A 20,624-nucleotide genomic window follows, 5' to 3' on the forward strand; every position below is an offset into this window, starting at 1 on the left:
TTTTTCACTTATGACCACTGCAGCATCCCTATGGTCACACGATCAAAATTCAGATGCTTGGCAACTGGTTCATATTTATGACGGCTGCAGTGTCCAGGGTCATGTGATCAGCTTTCGCGACCTTCTGACGAGCAAAGTTAGTGGGGAAGCCACATTCACGTTACAACCGTATTATTAACTTAACAAATGCAATGATTCACTTAACAACGGTGGCAAGAAAAGTTGTAAAATGGGGGGAAATTCACTTAAGAAATGTTTCACTTAGCAACATAAATGTTGGGCTCAATTGTGGTCGTAGTTCGGTTACAGTTTTTAGTCCGACCCCATTTAGAATAAATACAGTGTTCAATAGTAAAGACCTCATTTAAAAAAATATATTGGTAAGACTGAGCGAGTCCACAGATGGGCAACAAAAATGGTGCAAAGTCTGAGGAACAAAACATATCAGCAGAAATTGGACGAACTGACTATGTACAGCCCGGAGGATAGGAGGGAAAGGGGAGGAGAGACAAGATTGAAACCTTAAATATATTAAGGATGTGAAAAAGGTTCTAGAAGGCAGTATCTTCATTATTAGACAAAAATCAAAAACACAGGGGCAGGAGGGAAAGTTCAAAAGTATTATTAGAAAATATCACTTCAAAGAAAGAGTAGGGGAAACTTGGAACCAATTTGCAGCAGTGACATCAGTAACCGAGTTTAATGATGCTTGGGATAAGCACAAAACCGCAATTTTTTTAAAAAAAAATAAAGCATAAAAATAATAATTTTTAGATAGGTGGACAAAAAAAAATGCCAAATTCAGTCTAAACATCTGGCTGACTGTGTGACAAACAAAAATAAACTAAAAGGAAAATCTCTCTAATAAAGGGATTAATTCCTTCTCCTCAATTTACCAGGGAGAACCGTGTATTATACAGCCAGTGGGGAGTTAGAAACAGCAAATTATATCTGTAGGACACCGGAAAGTATATGCAAAACGAAGAGAGAATTAAGAAAAATAGAATTAGGAGAGGCCAAAAATAAAAAAGTAGCCTAAAATGTAACAGGATGATCTGTTGGAAATCCTTTGGTTTAACTTCAGCTTTTGAAACATTTATTTTAGAAACATTTATTTGAAACGTTTATTTGTTTATTTATTTAAACATTTATTCTAGAAATTAAACAAAATAGAAACATGCATGCATCTTTGTTTATAGAGAAGTTTCTTTGCCCAACCTCACTTGGGCTCCAAACAAATTTTCGCAGGCAGGCAGGCAGGCATCTTGGATAGAGACACAGGTAATTTGTTCGTACAAACGCCCTTAACAAGCCCATTGTATTTTGCACCATCCTTATATTTTGTACTTGGTTTAAAGATCGCGCCTTCCGAAATACGTGTTTGAAAATACCTGTACCTTGCAAGAGAGGATCAATCATACCTCCAAGCCTCTAGGAGTCGCTACAAGGGCGCCATTTGGCCGTGAAGCCGTGTTGGAACATCTCCGGCTGTCACATCCGGTTACGTCCTCTTTTTCCTCCCTTCCTTCCTTCCTCTGGCGCACGTGTGCTCTCCGGTTTGAGCTGTTGCGGAAGGATGGCGGCGAATACTGGGAACCTTCCGATGCGGCTTCTGCGCAAGAAGCTGGAAAAGCGCAACCGCAAGATCCGTCAGCGCAATTTGGCCCGGCAAGGAGCCGCCGATCAAAGCCTGGCCGCGGGAGCATCGCCTGCGGGAGAAACACTGGGTAAGGTCATCGTCGTCATCATAAGTATATAGCTTGCTAGGTGACTCAGTGGCTAAGACGCTGAGCTTCTCGATCAAAAAGTTCGACGGTTCGAATCCCTAGTATTAGGTCTAGGGGTTGGACTAGATGACCTCCAAGGACCCTTCCAACTCCGTTACTGTCATCATCATCGTCTCTTTCTCTCTTCGAGTGCCATTTAGTCCCATTCTCCCCCCCCCACCCCCCCCCGGGTGTGGAAGGAAGCTGGTGGCATGTTTTTTTCAGGGCAGACTCGATTGCTTCTTGGGCTCCCGAAAATGCGGGTGGGTTATAATGTCAGAATTAGGCAGCTTGGGTTCAGTTGTGCTTCTGAACAATTGTTTGACACAAAACGGTACCAGTGTACATGCAACCCACCCTATCAATTATTTGCAAAGAAGTTGCCTGGATGGGGTGAAGGGGTGGTATGTTTACTACAGAGGAATGATTGATTCTGTCATCTGCACCTCTATAACTGTCTGGTTTGGCCCTGCAACCAAACAAGACAAGACACAGACTTCAGAGGATAATTAAAACTGCAGAAAAAACAATTGCTACCAACCTGCCTTCCATTGAGGACCTGTATACTGCAGGAGTCAAAAAGAGGGCTGTGAAAATATCTACAGACCCCTCACATCCTGGACATAAATTGTTTCAACTTCTACCCTCAAAAAGATGCTATAGGGCACTGCACACCAGAACAACTAGACACAAGAACAGTTTTTTCCCAAATGCCTTCATTCTGCTAAACAATTTAATTCCCAAACACTGTCAAATAATTTACTAAGACTGTTTATTACTATTATTCTTCTCTTCCTTACTAGTATCTATCTCTTCCCACTTATTACTATATATTGAAAAACAATATCAATTATATTGTTTTTATTTGTTTCTTAGTACGATTTGATAGCTTATTAGTAACCTTGACTATCACTAAGTGTTGTATCTTTTTATTCTTGATGAAATTCTCCTTATGTACACTGAGAGCATATACACCAAAGACAAATTCCTTGTGTGTCCAATCACACTTGGCCAATAAATAATTCTATTCTAATTCTATGAGATAAAGAAACCTTGTGGATAATTTTACTTCGGAAAGGAAGGCCAGCTCATACATGGATGATATAGTTTTGATACCGGAGTTGAGTTCAAATGACTAAAAGTTTATGACATACTTATACCGCTTCACAGTGCTTTACAGCCCTCTCTAAGCAGTTTACAGAGTCAGCATATTGCCCCCAAACAATTGGGGTCCTCATGCCATCTATGCACAAAAATCTGATCTACTGAGGGTCAAGCCAAATTGGTGCTAGGTAAGGGTCTGTGGAATTCACCAGGGGCTGGACTGGGGTCTGTTATAGGAGTGACTTCAGACTGATGACACATTTGCCCCATGCTTGGGACCTGCCTCCTAATCTCCTACATATGAATTGTGTTGAACCTCTTAAGGAGTTGGAACAGCTTCCTTGTGAAGAAAGGTTGCAACATTAGGCTTTTTAGTCTTTACACAAGAGGCGAATAAGTGAAGTGTACAGAATTATGCATTATGTGGGTAAAGTGGACAAAGAGAAGCTGTTTTCCTCATCCCAAAATACTAAAACCGGAGATGACCCAATGATATGGAATCCTAAAAGAATCAGGATCAACAAAGGTATTTTTATATGTATATTACTCAACCTAAGAATTTACCATGAGATGTGGTGCTATCTACCAACTTGATTGGCCACTGTGAGAACAGCCTGCTGGATCAGATGAGAAAAGGGTGTGATCCAGCAAGGTCTTTTTTAGTGGCCCAAACAGTAAAGTGGTAATAATATTACTCTGCTAAACAAATAATTCCCTCAACACTGTCAACTAGTTATTAAGTCTGCATTACTATTAATCTTCTGATCGTTCCTATCACCCATCTCCTCCCATTTACAACTGTATGACTGTAACCTTGTTGCTGATATCCTTAAGATTTATACTGACTGTTTCCCTATGATTATCATTAAGTGTTGTACCTTATGATTCTTGATGAATGTATCTTTTCTTTTATGTACACCGAGACCATATGCACCAAGACAAATTCCTTGTGTGTCCAATCACACTTGGCCAATAAAGAATTCTATTCTATTCTATTCTATTCTATTCTATTCTATTCTATTCTAATATTCAATTCAATAAACTCTTTAGCAAGTACGGTAGAATACAGGGGCTTAATTGATATTCTTATATAAACTGTGTGTGGTATATTCATTGATCCTTGTTGCCTGAATGAGATTTCCAATATGTTTTTGGCACTTAAGCACAGCAATAATTGACCTTTTTGTTTATGCCATTAGAAAATGCAGTGGAGAATGTCTCAGAAGAAGTTTCCAACATTTCAGAAACAGCAATGACAGAGGGGGAATTACCTGATGTAACAAAATCTGAGGAACCTGAGTGTAAACAATCTGGGATGAAGAAGAAGAAGAAGAAAAAGAAAAGGAAAGTTGAAAATTGTGCAGAAAATGGTATGATAGCTCTTATTTTTGCTTCTTTTTAAATGAGTGTTATTTTATTTCCTTGGTTCTTTTTCTCCCCATTGCAGTAGTCTTTTTATTAATGTATTGTATTTTATTATTTTAATTATAATACATATAGACGAGCGTACCAAACACAAAAGCTACAACAATTGATGTTCTTTAGCTTAGTAGATATGGGAAGACATAATTCAGGTATTTGTAATCATTCATGGCATAGGTAACTTGAAGACAAAAAAGGGTTTCTTTTTTTCTGATGATACTGGAATGATGTTCAATATCATCCACTGTAACGGAAAGCAAGGAAATTTAAGAGGAGAAAGAAAGACACTTGTTAGATACTGCATAAGTATAGTGGAATTTGCTGTAATGGCAAGTTGCTGCTAATACTGTTGCCTGCTGAGTCATGAACAGCATCCCTTAAATATTGGTTGCTAGGATGTGATAATGGAAAGGAACTATAAGTAGTCCTCGGGTTACAACCACAATTGAACCCGTAATTTTTTTTTTTTAAATTTTTTATTGATTTTTCCAAAACAAAAAAGAGAATGTACAATCCATCTCTGCTTTCGGAGGTACAGTGTATTTACAGTATAATAAAACAAAAATTAGGAAAAATAAGGCTTCAATCTTAACTATACATGATACTATACAATATGACTATAGTAGATGTGCCAAGTCAAGATTCTAAAGTCATGTTTTCGTCTTATTTTTAAGCCAGTGGTACCAAATACCCCATACATCTTGGCGCTAGAGGTGCTACTCAGAAAGATAAGAGCCAACAAAGAGATTAAAGGATTAAAGATTAGAAATGAAACTTTTAAAACCCAAGCTTTCGCAGACGACGTAGCCCTCATAATGGAAGACCCACTAGAATCCGGTGCAAAATTAATGCAGGAAATCCAGGAGTATGGAGAGGTGGCGGGCCTAAAACTTAATAAGAACAAAACCAAAATGATAGTGAAAAACATGACAGATCTACAAAAGGAAGAATTGGAAGAATCATTAGGCCTCCAGACAGTTAGGAAAATAAAATACCTGGGAATATGGATTACCACGAGATTCTCCTCACTAAAAGAGGATAATTATATTCCCCTTCTACAGAAAACACACCAAGACCTAGAAAGATGGAAAAAGCTCAAATTGTCCCTGATTGGTAAAATTGCAGCGATCAAAATGAACATCCTACCAAAAATTCTGTTCCTATTCCAAAATATTCCGCTATCACTAGACAAAAAATTCTTTTTGGACCTGAACAAATGCATCAGGAACTTTTTGTGGGAGGGTAAGAAATCGAGGATTTCTTTTAAGATACTCCAAGGGAAAAGGAATTTGGGAGGCTTTGGGCTCCCTGACTGGGAACTATATCAAAAGGCCGCAAAATTAATTTGGATCAAGGAGTGGATCAAGTTACAGGATAGGAGAACCCTGATCTTGGAAGGACATGACCTTCTAGAAGGATGGCACTCCCATCTCTGGGATATAAAGAATAAGAAAAAATCCTATTTCCATAAGCACAAAATCAGGGAGACCCTCATTCGTACGTGGGACGAAATTAGACAGAAGATCTATACTAAGGTACCCATTTGGCTTTCTATTATGGAATCGTTGGCGGCTCCAAACAGGAGAGATGATTATAAATGGGGTACATATAAGGACATCCTCGATGAAGAAGGGAAACTTAAATCGCTGGAGCTATTGAGGGATCAGGGCTTTAGTTTGGATTGGTGGAACTATATTCGGATCAACTCAAGATTCCAAAAAGATAGAGATAAATTCGGAATACCAGCGAAACATGGAAACTGACAAAATTATTTGGGGACCAGAAAAAAAAATGTTAACCAAAATTTATCACTTTTTATTAGATGAAGATAAGGCAGAGTCCATAGCAAAAAGACAATTGAACATCTGGGAAAAAAATCTAGGACATAGCCTAAATTTCAATGACTGGGAGATAGCTTGGAATAGAAACTACAAAATAACCAAATCGACAATGTTTAGGGAAAATCACTATAAATTGCTACATAGGTGATATCTAGCCCCAGCGAGGCTAGCTAAGATGTTCCCAAATCTCTCTCCCATATGTTGGAAATGTGGAAAATCGGTCGGCACCTTTTATCACCTATGGTGGACCTGCCCTGAGACTAAAAAGTACTGGTCCAAAATTCAACACTGGCTCTGTGAAATAACTGGACAGGAGGTAGCCCTAGTTCCGGAACATTTCCTCCTAGGCATGACTGAAGAGGGCTTTAACAACAACAAAACCCAACTGATAATCCAGATTATAACTGCGGCTAGATTAGCCTTCGCAAAATGGTGGAAAAACAAACTTATACCCTCAGAAGAAACTCTAATAAATAAGATCTTAGAGTGCGCAGAAATGGCGAAACTGACAGGCGAGTTAAAAAACGAGGACAACTCAAGATATTATGATGTATGATGTTATTATGAACCCGTAATTTTTGCTGCTAAGTGAAACATTGGTTACGTGAGTTTGTCCCATTTTATGACTTTTCTTGCCACCATTGTTAAGTGAATCATTGCATTTGTTAAGTCAGTAACACGGTTGTTAAGTGAATCTGGCTTCTCCATTGACTCTGCTTGTCAGAAGGTCACAAAAGCTGATCACATGACCCTGGGCACTTCAACCGTCATAAATATGAGCCAGTTGCCAACCATCGGAATTTTGATCATGTGACCAAGGGGATGCTGCAGCAGCTGTTAAGTGTAAAAAATGGTCTTAAGTCACTTTTTTAATGCCGTTGTAACTTTGAATGGTCACTAAATGAACTGTTGTAAATCGAGGACTACCTGTATTCCTTTCATTCCAGGCATATCAGCCTGGAATCCAGTCACAAAATACTGGATTAGATCCATTAGAGCTCTTTCCCAGTAACAGTACATGCTGAGATTCAATAATAATGAAAGAAGTGCTGTGCTTGAGTGTATAGACTCAGCTCTGCAATAGGTTGAAGTAGACCATTCATGAGGAACAGCTTATATTAGTTTTCCTAAATAAAATGGAATCTCTAAGCTTATGTGAAAGTATCTCTCATTTTTCTTGTCCGTCCATTTATAGCTAGTAAAATGTTTCATAAAATGGACATTTGATCTGATTGGATTCAACAACACAAAACTTAAGTCCATTTCAAACTGCTGTCATAATCTACTTGGTTTTTCAGTTCCATTCTCTTCCGCTTCCAGAATGGAGGCTTTATATTGTACAGTATTTACTTGTTTATTTCATGGCCACTTTAGAGGGGTATATGGCAGCAGTATAAGGAAACAAAACTTTATGTCTATAAAAAAATTAAAAATCTGCATTTTGAGTGGGTTTAACTTTCAATGGAATGGAATGGAATAATGGAATGGAATGGAATGGATGTTATTTTTTTTTTACCATTGTTTCATGGCAAGTGGAATGCTAGGACAATTACACTGCATTGAATATATCTATATGTAAATAATAAAAATATATTTTTAAAAATGAAAATTGGTTTTGTTGTATGCAGGGGGTAAAAAAGCAAAAATTGAGGAAGAAGATCTTGAAACACAAGGGACTTTACCTGGGAATCTTGAAGAAGAAGAAGAAAATGCTGAAGGTCTGACTGAAGAAGAAGCGTCCGATGATGCTGATGGACCTGTCTTGCCTCTGGGTTTAACAGGCAAGTTTTCCCCATTCTGTTTCTTAGATTTTGTATGTTGACATATCCACATTACATCATAAATGCATGGAGTAAGTCTTATCAAACCCAGTGGAATTTAGAAATATATAGGAATGGGATGCAGGATACTGAACCTGGAATCTCTTTATTTTTATTGAACTTAGAGGCCAAGCCTTTGGCCTTGATTAAATATTTATTCATTTTAATTGTTAGTTCACTGGCTTGTGAGTAACATAAAACTTGTACTAAAAACATCCATTCCTTCCTAGTGATTAGAATATTAAGGATACTACATTAAGGAAAAAATGTAGTAATTAACAGCTTTGAGTATTTTCTTGTGATGGATGATGGGCTGTAATCCAAACAAATAGATACGAAGTCAATGGATTTCAAGGATGATTTAAATAAATGTAGGAATATTTATTGAAAAACTGTGGTGATTTTATTGAGGGATGTGATGTATATGGGAATGCATTGGTTATAAAAAATCTAAGCAGTACAATTTTTCCAAAATAGAGTGGCTAAATTTGGCTCAGCCTTAAATGGTTTGATGACCTAATATTTCCTTCCATGTTTATCTTCCCGCTTGACATTTATTTGTTTGTTTGTTCGTTCATTTGTAAATTTATAAGTTGATTTATTTACAAATAAGCCAAGGTGGCAAACATATCAAACAAACCTTTCTGCTCCTATTTTTCTCTACAACAACAACCCTATGAGATGGGTAGAACTGAGAGAGAATCATTGGCCCAAAGTCACCTCAGATGGATGCTCTTTCATGGTTAAGATGGGAAGAGAAATCATGGTTTCCAATCTGATGTCTTAACCACTACACCAAATTGGCTCTCAATTGTTTTAAACTAGGCATACTTAAACTCTGTTCTATTTTAATACAATTAACTTCTTTGTTATCTATAGTGATTGATTAGGAGTAATTAAATAAGGCTGACTTTGCTTGTCTCTTTAGGTGCTTTTGAGGATACTTCCTTTGAGTCTCTTAATGACCTTGTCAGTGAGAACACGTTGAAAGGGATAGCAGACATGGGATTTACACACATGACAGAAATTCAGCATAAAAGTATTAAACCGCTTTTGGAAGGCAGGTAAGAAATGACATTTTTAAAGAGAAGGGCAAAAGAAATGAATTTCTGTCACAGATGATTAACAGGCAGAAAGCCGTAGTGATTAAAATTGTTGTCTTGGAGTTATAGCATCCAGTTAATCAGCCTTATTTATTAAGTATGAATTAATTTTAAATTCATATAAATGTTGCTACTTTTTAAATAAAAATGTTAATTTCCAAATCACTTATACGTTCTTTTTTTGTCTTTTCTTTTTGTAATTATTCTACATGGCAGAGATATTTTAGCAGCTGCAAAAACTGGCAGTGGCAAAACTCTTGCATTTCTCATTCCAGCCATAGAACTTATCTACAAGTTAAAATTTATGCCTCGAAATGGTAAGAATTTTTTTTTTTTTTTGAAATTTCATTTGAAATCTTGAAGATAAATGTGTAGAAGGGCCAAGTAGTTATTTCCAGGGGAAAAGAGGTCTCTAATTTGATGGCAATTGACTTCCTAATTTGGTTGTCCCATCTTGGTGGGATCTGTTGTCTAAAATGAGCAGGGAGGCCTGATGTGTATTACTTACTTTAACTGAGTGAGGGCAGAGGTATTACCCTCTTCAAAACCTGCCGGAGCTGAGGAAAAAAAAGTGGTATTGATCTCTTATCACTGTTCCTGAGATGGCAGAGCATGAGATGGCTATGTGTTAGGTTGAGCCAAATTACAAGTTTGGGTCCTTTTGGTGTATCAATCCTCTTTGTTGAATGAGACCCTTCCCTGTGCTCTCTAGTCACCAGCTTGATCATCTTCCTCTTTACTTAGTGGTTTTGGAAGGGGTTAGTTCTAGTAGATTTAAGAGATTATAGCCTCCATGGTGGCAGCCAAGAATTTGGTGGTCCCGGGAAATCTAAGCTCCAAATTTGTAGGTAGGCCCATGTTAAAACTTGTTTTTTATCTCTGGGGAGTTAGCAATCGGGATGTTGAGAATACAGTATTATTGTATTTTATATGTCACGGTCAGGTCGCTTCCTGGTCCAAATGCAGTTGACTGCGCCCTGCTCCCTCTGCAGGGCTTGACCCATTCATTTGGTCCACCTTAGGCACTTTATGGATCCAAATGATTTTCCTAAGTGTTTCCCTGACATGAGTAGAGGTTGAGTCAAGAGTTTGATCCATCACTGCCAAGAAACAATGTCTCAGACCCCTGACAAAATTGCTCCTGACTATTGGGCAGTCTGGGTGATCCCTTGGTTTATGAAAGATGGGAGATGAAGTGGCAGAAGCAATGCCTGGTATACAAGTGGAGGACAATGAAGACTGAATCTGACTAAGCACAGCTAATGTGCCAGGGTTTGGGCCAACTCTGGCAATATGAGAGGCAAAGTGTATGTAATTCTCTCTTATTGTGTCAGCAGGTTATCATCCAGAAGCCCATCTCTCCTAATTTTCTTCGAGTAAAGTGTGTCTTGTAGAATTACCATCTGGCCACTCTGACCAATTAGCTGGTCTGAATCTCAGGAGAATTGTTTTTCCATAGTAGGTCTAGCCTTCTGGAGTGGCTTCCCATTGGAGGTTCAATTGGCGCCGACATTGTCCACTTTCCAGAATTAGTTGACAATGGAACTCTCATGAAGGATATTTGGTGTATGACATCATCTGTTGTTAGCTGGTTTTAAAATTATTTTGGGTTTATATTACAGGTAGTCCCCAACTTAAGACCACAATTGAGTCCAAAATTTATATTGTTAAGTGAGTTTTGCCCCATTTTACAACTTTTCTTGCCACATTTGTTAAGTGAATCATTGAAGTTGTTAAATTAGTAACACGGTTGTTACGTGAATCTGGCTTTGCCATTGTCTTTGCTTGTCAGAAGGTTGCAAAACAATCACATGACCCTGGGACATGTTAACGTCATAAATATGAACCAGTTGTCAAGCATCCAAATGTAAATCATGTGACCATGGGGGGGGGGTGCTGCAATGGTCATAAGTGTGAAAAATGGCCCTAAACCACATTTTTCAGTGCCGTTGTAATTTCAAACGGCATTAAATAAACTGCTGTAAGTAAAGGACTACCTGTATTCTTTATGTGGGGGTGGAGATAGGGATGGGAGTTTGTTTTTATTTTTTGTTTTTTTGCTGCCAAGAGTTTAGATTGTTTAAACCAGGAGTCTCCAAGCTTGGCAACTTTAAGCCTGGCGGACTTCAACTCCCAGAATTTCCCAGCCAGCTTTGTTGGCTGGGGAATTCTGGGAATTGAAATCCTCCAGGCTTAAAGTTGCCAAGGTTGGAGACCCCTGGTTTAGATTGCAGTAAGATGATAGGCAAACAGATAGGTTTGCCATTATCAATTAGAAACTCTATACATCTCTGTTTCCCTTCTTCATTTTAGGAACCGGTGTCCTCATACTCTCACCAACCCGAGAACTTGCCATGCAGACTTACGGTGTTCTCAAAGAACTGATGACTCATCATGTCCACACCTATGGCTTGATAATGGGGGGAAGTAATAGATCAGTTGAGGTACAAAAACTTGGAAATGGCATAAACATCATTGTCGCAACTCCAGGAAGGCTTCTGGACCATCTGCAGGTAAAAACGGATAGCATTGCCTAATGCATGTCCTCTCTTTTGTCCATGTGTGTAGTTGACACCATTGTTGGATGTGTTTTAGAATACTCCAGGATTTATGTATAAGAACCTGCAGTGTCTGGTAATTGATGAAGCTGATAGAATTTTAGAAGTTGGGTTTGAAGAAGAAATGAAACAGATCATAAAGCTTCTACCAAGTAAGTCAGATATTTATGCTATCTGTATTTTGTGATACTTAAAAACTTATGCAGTAGTCCTATTTCCACTTTTGTAAATCCTATTCTTGTGTCTGCTGTACTAATGCCTACAATTCACTTTAAGCACTCTTAAAGTGTTTGTAAAGATCTACAAGCTACGTAGATCTTGAATGTTTGGTTTTACAGTGCTATATTATGCATATTTACTAAAGAAAATCCATCTCCGTTCAGTAGACATTACTGCCAATGTAGGATAGCTTGAAAAAATTTAGGATGATCCAAATTTAGGATAGCTTGAAAAAAAAAAATTAGGATGGCTTGAAAAAACAGATTTTTAAAGATTTAGATGAGTGGCTATATATGTATGTATAATACTGCCATTTTGTTTCTTCAATTTTTTATAGTAAAAGCTTGTGAGATACTATTCTCACAATAGTGAGGGGGGGGATTCTATCAGCTAGATAGTTCTAATTTGTTACCTTGTCAAAGTATGAAAAAAACATGTATGTTTAATTTCATCCCTTTCCCTGCCAGAGCGTAGGCAAACCATGCTGTTCTCTGCTACACAAACCCGCAAAGTTGAAGATCTGGCAAGGATTTCTCTAAAGAAGGAGCCATTGTATGTTGGGGTTGATGACAATAAAGAGACAGCAACTGTAGAAGGTCTTGAACAGGTAATTTAAGCACAGATATCTTGGCAAAGCATATTACTCTTAACATCTAATTCAATAGTACTTGTAACATTTAATTCACTTCTTTCTTCGGGATTTTCTTCCTTGGCCCTTTCTTTCCCATTTTGAGATTTGTATCCAAGCACAAGGATATTTTTCCCCCTGTGTTTCTAACTCTATTTCTTCACATTCTATTAATTTCTCATTCAAAATCTTCATGAATTCTTTATCAGGCTTGATTGATAACTGCTGACTATATACTCATATTTCTGGATTTTCACATTCCTTCATCAATAAATTGTTGCCTGTTATATAGGTAGTTAAATTAAAACGTATACTTTGCATCTTCATTTTGAAGTCATTAGAAATAGCGGTTTGGGAAGTCATATATTTAAAAAATAATACTTTTCAAACCATTACAGGGGTATGTGATATGCCCTTCAGAAAAGAGATTCCTCCTGCTGTTCACTTTCCTGAAGAAGAATCGGAAGAAGAAGTTAATGGTGTTCTTCTCTTCATGTATGTCCGTGAAATACCACTATGAACTTCTTAACTACATTGATCTGCCGGTATTGGCTATTCATGTAAGTATTCATGATTTGGATAAATTGATGTACACACACCTATAGTACTGTGCAAAAGTCTTAGGCCACCATTAGATTTGTTATTGGAGCAAATGTATAATGATAGTATATATATAAGAAAGTGATTTATGACCGTTGCAGCATCCCCATGGTCCTGTGATTTACATTCAGATGCTTGACAACTGGTTTGTATTGATGATGGTCGCAGCGTCCCGGGGTCATATGATCCCCTTTTGCGACCTTCTGATAAGCAAAGTCAATGGGGAAGCCAGATTCACTTAACAACCCTGTGACTAATTTAACAACACTGATTCGCTTAACAGATGTGGCAAGAAAAGTCATCAAATGAGACGAAACCCAATTAACAAATTTCTCACTTAGCAACATAAATTCTGGGCTCAATTGTGGTTGCATGTCGAGGACTATCTGTATGTAATGTGATTTCCTCTTACAGTTGAATAACAGCAGACACCTGTCCCCCATAAACCGAAATGGGGAACTGTCAGTACTGTCATTGTTTAACAGCTTGTATATCCTACTATTTCAAGCCAAAGTGACTGCTGTGCAAAAAAAAAAATTACATCAGTTTTGTACAAGTCCTGCTTGACCATTACATACATTACATGCATATTTTGTATGAATGTAATTCATTGGAAGCTTGCTAATAAGACCAACTTTCAGTCACATCGTTCCAGTCAAAATGCCAGAGATTACAGAATTTGACAGACATTAGATCATACTTTTGCATCAGCAAGGCCACTCTCAGAGGGAAATCAACAAACAAACTGGATATTCAAGATGCGGTATTCAAGATCGAAAAATAATTACAGTAATTCAGCATCTGGATTATAATCCAGAGTTTCTCAGTTCTAAAATGCTTCTCTTACGTTGGGTTGAATTCAGAGTTTTCAACACCACCAGGATACCTTTTATTTGCTAATTTCTTATATGACGCTTAGTGCTGGTTTCCCCCCATTCTCCAGAACAGATTTTCAGGCTATTGCATATCTGAGGAGATTGACTGAAATAAATCTCCTCCTTTGAATCAAAAGCCCCATCTTCTGATGGAAGGGAGTCTGTAGAGATTCTCATTCATCCAGGACATAGTGCTTTTTCAGGAGGCAACTGGACTTTTTTTGGGGTGGGTAGGTGGGTGTTCTTTTCTTTTTTTTTTCTTTTGAAGAAGTTTCGCTTCTTATCCAAGAAGCTTCTTCAGCTCTGACAGGACAGTAGGGAATGGAAGGATTTGTATTCCAGTGTCCTGTCAGAGCTGAAGAAGCTTCTTGGGTGAGAAGCGAAACGTCTTCAAAACAAAAACAAAAACCAACGAAGTCCAGTTGCCTCCTGAAAAAGCACCTTTGGGATGGAAGGGACTGTTTCTTCTCCAGGAAACCTTTGTGACCTCCAACCCTTTCATTGTAGTAACTTTATAAGCACTTTAACCATCTTACGGTCAACTAATTTACCAATTTTATTTTTGACCAGCTAAATGTCAGTGTTGCCTGATTTCTGTTCTTAGATTTATGAGAGATCTAGGGCATTGTAAATCCAGAGGCTTTTCTTCTGCTCTTGTGTTGCAGTGAAGATCCACTTTTGTGCCTTAGTTGGGTGTCTCAAACTGTCTTTCAAGCTTGAATAATGCAGGCTGCTTTGAGGTTATTGCAAATAGCAAGTGGCCTTTATGAAGGTTGGGGTGCATAACAACAGTGTCAGATTCTCAGCAAGATTTCAGCAGCGGAGTCATAAATTAACCTTTAAATGCCATCTGGAGCATCTTTCTCTTAAAGCTGTCTTTAAAGTGCTTATCTGAAAAACGGGGTTCTGTCAGCAAGGTTGAAGTTGTTTGTTAGAACAGTGTTTGCTGTCAGCAAACTATTTTAAGTGGCTCCAGTTGGTATATGACATTTGCTTCTACTGTACCGTGTGTAGAACAGAAACATCCATTGATTCCATATGTATTAGCATAAAAAGAAAAAAATAGATTTTTGTTTGCGCATTTTTAGTTTCCTAAGTGAACTCTAAGCCATTTTTATGGAAATCTGGGTATTACCTCTGTGGAAGGAATTATAAATATGGTGAAAGAGAGACTGCTAATATACCTTAGAGGTATGTAAAATGTGGTTTTGCCCTTTTCTCAGACAAGAACTTAGACATTTTGGGTTGATTTCCCCCCCCTGCTTTAAAACAAACCAAAGCACAAAACTACTACAACAGAATGATGGGAGTTGGGATGTTGTCTCATGCAACCAATAAATCTCAGTAGCAACCTTTCTTTTCCTGTTGCCATTGCTTGGTATGGTAGTTTTAGTTAATTTTTTTTTTCCCCAATTGCTTACCACTTCCTTATCTTGCATGTCTTTTTTTCCTAGGGCAAGCAGAAACAAACTAAACGCACAACCACATTTTTCCAGTTCTGCAATGCGGATTCTGGAATACTCTTATGCACAGATGTAGCTGCTCGCGGGCTGGACATTCCAGAGGTTGACTGGATAGTTCAATATGACCCACCTGATGACCCAAAGGTATTGCATATTCTCAAAAATCATATATTTTAAATATGCATAAATGTGAATTGTATGTGTAATGTTAAAATCAGAATTAGAGTTGTCTGGGATAGTTTATTTTTAATTAACTCCAGCAAAGCTGAATTTAACATATTCCTATTTTTATTTATTTATTTTATTTATTACTTTTGTATCCGCTTTGTATCTTGGACACACTGTTTTAGCTTTGTAAATAAGTTCAGTGTCGGTCCAAGGGTTGAGCCATTGCAGTTGGGTGCCTGGATAGGCAGCTATGTGGGTAAGTGGCAATGGCTTTAAGGAAAACAAGAGAATGAACTCATATTAGTGTTAGGTTCTGGGATGCTAGAGTGCCTTAGCCGACTCCTGAATTTAGCTATTGTTGAAGCAAATGCTGCCAGTCAAAAATAAATACATTCAAAATGAGTCTGCTGATTTAAAACCTCCAGGCTTTGCTTTATTAGTATGTTTGCTTTATTAGTATGCAATTTGGAAAGTATAGGGGACTTTACAATAGGGGACTGGATAAATTGGCATGACCTTCCGTGCCATGCTTTCATGATTATCAACATGAAACCAAAATGTTAGTTTATACTCTTATTACTTCCCATTAATGAAAGGAATATATTCATCGTGTTGGGAGAACAGCCCGTGGAATCAATGGAAGGGGGCATGCCCTGCTCATTTTACGGCCAGAAGAACTGGGATTCCTGCGTTACCTCAAGCAAGCCAGGGTAAGTTGCTATGGAGTACTGTAGCATTGTACTGGTAGCTGCAGTGATTAGTCTTTTTTTTTTTTCTCAGTAATATGAGTTTCTTCAACTTTAATACTTAATAATATAACTTCACTAGAAATGCAAGGCAGCTGGCATAGCAAAACTATGTAATATGGAATATAAAAGAATGGAGCAGTTTTAATCCAAATTACCTTAGAATAAGTAGTTGTACTAATTGGATGCTGTGGTTGTGGATTCAGATATCATATGGTTGCTAGTACCTAGGACAAAGAGGACTAGCTATCTATAATGCCAAAATGGCCATCTTCTGTCTTTTTTAGAAACAAAGAAACTTCCCTCTATTCAGTACCCTTGAGAGGAGTCAATAATTAGAATCCTCCAAAAAAGAAGGCCTAGCCGTTTTTTCAGGGGTCAAAAGAAAATAAGACCCGGCCTTCTTTTTGGAGAAACATGGTAGGAATTTAAAAAAATCTAGCTTAGCAATATGTGTACATCCAGCCAATATTTACATTTCCAGAGTTAGATGGTCTAAGTTTAGGTGTGTTGAAATGTATTATATTCTTAATATCTTCTGTAGATATTACATTCATTATGTAGAATTTTTGTTGAGAACTTATCTTTATATTTTTAGGTGCCATTAAGTGAATTTGAATTTTCTTGGTCTAAAATTTCTGACATTCAATCTCAGGTAAATATAGACTATACTATGAATATTTTTAAAACTTGCTTATTTTTTTTTCATTTGCATAGCTAATAAAGTATTCAGAAGCAGTTCAGTTATGCAAAAAACAACAAAAGATTCATAGTGGTTTTATTTTGATATTCTTGTGAAATGTGATAGTACAGTTCCAAACATCTGATTAAATCAGGTGCAGTACAAAATTTCTTGTTAAGAATGAACAAGAATTGACTGCTTTTCTAACATTGCCATCTGTGCAGCTTTGACACAAGATACCCAAATTATGTACTCTGGTTATAAGAACTGATCCTTAAACAGAGTACAGATGAATGTATGTATAAGCATTTGGATTTGTGATTTTTTTAGAAAGTTTTTTTTTGGCGGGGGGGGGACAATTCTTAGGGATGCAGGTAGGATATAGGAGGGATGGCAAAGAAAATGAGAGCAAGGCCAATTCTAATTATATATTTTAAAAGTCCACTTCTAGGATGTTGCATGTACCCATGGAGAAGAATCAAGTTGTGGCAATAAATTGTGATTGCTTTAGTAAGCGGGAAAGCTTGAGATGAGAATGTTTTAATGCAAGCAACTAAAGTAAGTTGCTTTATAGTAAGATGCTTACAATTATCTGTAATGGCTTGTAATGTAATGCAAATCAAGTACTTTATGGTTGAGCAGTGGTCTTTTCCTAACTATGATCTTGGTATACCGATAGTAACTAATCTGATATTTGAAATAATAACAAAAAATATTATTCTATATCCATAAAGCCACAAGATATATTTCAGTACCATGAATTTTAGAGTGGAGTGCAATGCAAACATACACATATTTTTCTGTTTGGGTAAATGTCAGCTACCTATAAATTGTTCATGACTATGAAGTACAAAATACAGTTCTTTATCCCTCTTTATTTATAAATTTTCAGCTGGAAAAATTGATTGAGAAGAACTACTTCCTTCACAAATCAGCCCAAGAAGCATACAAAGCCTATATAAGAGCTTATGATTCCCACTCTTTGAAGCAGATCTACAATGTCCATAGCTTGGATTTGATCAAGGTTGCTTTGTCCTTTGGCTTCAAGGTCCCGCCATTTGTTGATCTCAGTATCCTTTTATTACAAGTTAAATTACTTTTCATCCCTCTTTCTCTCCGTTTCCATTTTTTCCCCTCACCCAATAATGTGCTTGCTTGAATGGGTTGGTGGCAGTTGTTGATATTAATAAATCATTTAAAAGTTAGTGAGATACCAGTAAACTATAAGACTTGGGTTTTTTCCTGTCATGGTTAGATGTGAGGAAAAACAAGCTTTGGATGCATGTTTGCTCATTTGTGTCATTAAGATATCATTTGTTGTGATGTTTGAATGCTGTTATTGTAGTGATCTTACATGTTAACTACCATATTTTTGTACCTGTTGTGGGGAGGGGGCTGCTTAAATATCTAAAAACCTTTGATACAAGCTGACAGTGAACGATGGGAGCAGAAATCTAATGTATCTGGAAAGTTCCGTAGTTAAGGAAAGCTGGTCTTGAATCAACTACTTCTTTGTCCTCTTTTGAACTACTGATGTGTTGCCAGCAAACTAATGTTGTGCTTAAGTGAAAGACTTGTGTCAGCCTCTAAAACAGGGCCTGTCAAACTGGCGGCCCACGGGCCAGATGCATCACGTGCAGGCCACGGCCATCCCGGTTCCACAAAGGCAAAAAACATCTCGATACATCACGATATGTCACGTGACACGATCAGGTTTGACACCCGTGCTCTAGAGGTCAGCAGTTCGTTCCCACATTTAATGATGGTACCAAAAAAAGAGAGTTAACTGAGGTTAACTGCCTGTAGGAAAACCAACAGAAAAGCTAAGACCAATAATAAGCAGGCAAGTCTATCTATAGTTAGGAATAAATTGCAAATTTATTATGGAAATTAGGGCAGCTTCCACTTTTGGCGACATGCTTTTTGAACGCTTGGCTATTATCCAGTGCACTTTTTTTTTGAGCCTACATTCCTTAACATAATCTTCAGATGTAAATAGCAGCCACGGAAAGAGACTGCAAAAAAGAGGCGGAGGCGGCGGCTTTGGCTACCAGAAGGCAAAGAATGTTCAGAAAGCCAAAATCTTCAAGCATATTAACAAGAAAAAATCTGACAACAGACAGTTTTCCCGCTGAATTGCTTTATTCCATGTTGACTGAAATGGCTGTATTACTTTTCAACCGATGTACAATCTTATTCATTTGGGGACAGAATATTTCAAATTAAAGCTCAATATTTCAACATGATCCGGTCCATTCTAATCATTATCTTAACGTGGAAGAATCCTGTATGTTGTTTCCCCAGCTGTTCCATGAATAGTTGTAGACAATGGGATCTGATCCTGTACTCCAGATGGTATAAGCTAATTCATAGCTTCTTTGCAGTGCAGATATCAGTGTAATCAGAGCTTTCTGATTGCCTAGAAATCTTCCAAAAGCAGATCCCATGATCACAGTGTATAGTATATTACATGGTTCTTTTTACTTTTCTTCTACAAGCTGTTTGAAATATTGGGCATATTCTGGAATTTGACTATAAACTATGTATTGGTTTTTTTTTAAAAAAATTATTTTTCTACTGTAAAGAGTTTTAATGGGATGATCTTATTTGTAACTCAAAGTTTGGCTACTAGGATCACACTTACACCTGAAATGTTTTGTCTTCTCAGATCTAGTGTTGCCTTCAGAATGACGCTTTGTAAATAGTAAAGAAAGTTTGAAGTAGAAAAAACTATTATATTGCGATTATATAAAATCATACTTTGAAAGTAATAAAATAAATAAATTGGGAAAGCTTGAACTTTGTGTGAGTTAAATGGTTACAGTCAGAAAGATAGCCAATGTTGAATTAGTGTGTGGGCTACACATTCAAAGTTACCAGTTCTGATCTGCAGATGCTTTCTTAAATCTCTTATAAGCGCTTCCACCTCTGTTGCAAATGCATTTATACCTTGCATAGCTGGCTTATTTGAAAGAATTTGCCTTTTGAAATTGCTGCAATAGCACAACACTGGAAAACTGGCAGTCATGCTTAGAGGAAGAGCTGTTTTCATGAGTTGCTGGGAATTTGGCACAATAAAAATTAAATATATTATTATTATTATGAGTAATATATAGTTAGATTCACAGACCAAGACTGTGTGACTAAAATAATACAAGTCCTAAGCAAAGACCTAAGAATTATTAAAATGGTATCTTAAGAACAGAGGCATTTCCAAGCCAGGTTTTTTGTTTTGTTTTGTTTTGTTTTGTTTTGTTTTTGTAAAATTAGGATGTTCAGGTTCAATAAATACAAAATTTCCAGATATTGAGGGAGTCCTTTAGCTATAGCTCCAAGGGCTCTAATCATAATTGTATAACAATAGATTTTTTTTTCTATAAGCATTCAAGTCCTGATACTTCATAATTTTTTTTCCAATTTCCAATCCTCAATCCTAGCATCATCCAGTATAGCAACATCACTGAACCAAATTTTCTTCTTTTCCATGACTGCTCTACAAAGCATATTATGAACAAAATGCCTGTGTATTTGGATCCCATAAGATCTTAACCCATTCAATTTCCAAAATCTTCTCAACTTGATGGTCCCGGTAGTTTTTACTACATTCAAATCCAAACCTCTGGCAAAGT

At 37.3% G+C, this 20,624-nt stretch overlaps 1 protein-coding gene across 1 annotated transcript; it reads left to right on the forward strand.

Moving 5' to 3' along the window:
- Window positions 1–1,534: 1,534 nt before the first annotated feature.
- Window positions 1,535–19,787, forward strand: DDX18 (DEAD-box helicase 18). The gene is made up of 14 exons (XM_070957041.1): window positions 1,535–1,727; window positions 4,070–4,240; window positions 7,762–7,914; window positions 8,882–9,017; window positions 9,273–9,373; window positions 11,370–11,569; window positions 11,652–11,766; window positions 12,301–12,440; window positions 12,860–13,021; window positions 15,391–15,543; window positions 16,164–16,277; window positions 16,912–16,968; window positions 17,888–18,065; window positions 18,985–19,787. The coding sequence occupies exons 1-14, from the start codon at window positions 1,577–1,579 to the stop codon at window positions 19,128–19,130; spliced, it is 1,977 nt and encodes a 658-aa protein (XP_070813142.1). The 5' UTR covers window positions 1,535–1,576; the 3' UTR covers window positions 19,131–19,787.
- Window positions 19,788–20,624: the final 837 nt, after the last annotated feature.

The sequence above is a fragment of the Pituophis catenifer genome, unplaced genomic scaffold, assembly GCF_029215685.1.
Source record: "Pituophis catenifer annectens isolate HBS135680 unplaced genomic scaffold, rPitCat1.0.hap2 SCAF_1, whole genome shotgun sequence".
In the NCBI taxonomy this organism is placed as follows: domain Eukaryota; kingdom Metazoa; phylum Chordata; class Lepidosauria; order Squamata; family Colubridae; genus Pituophis; species Pituophis catenifer.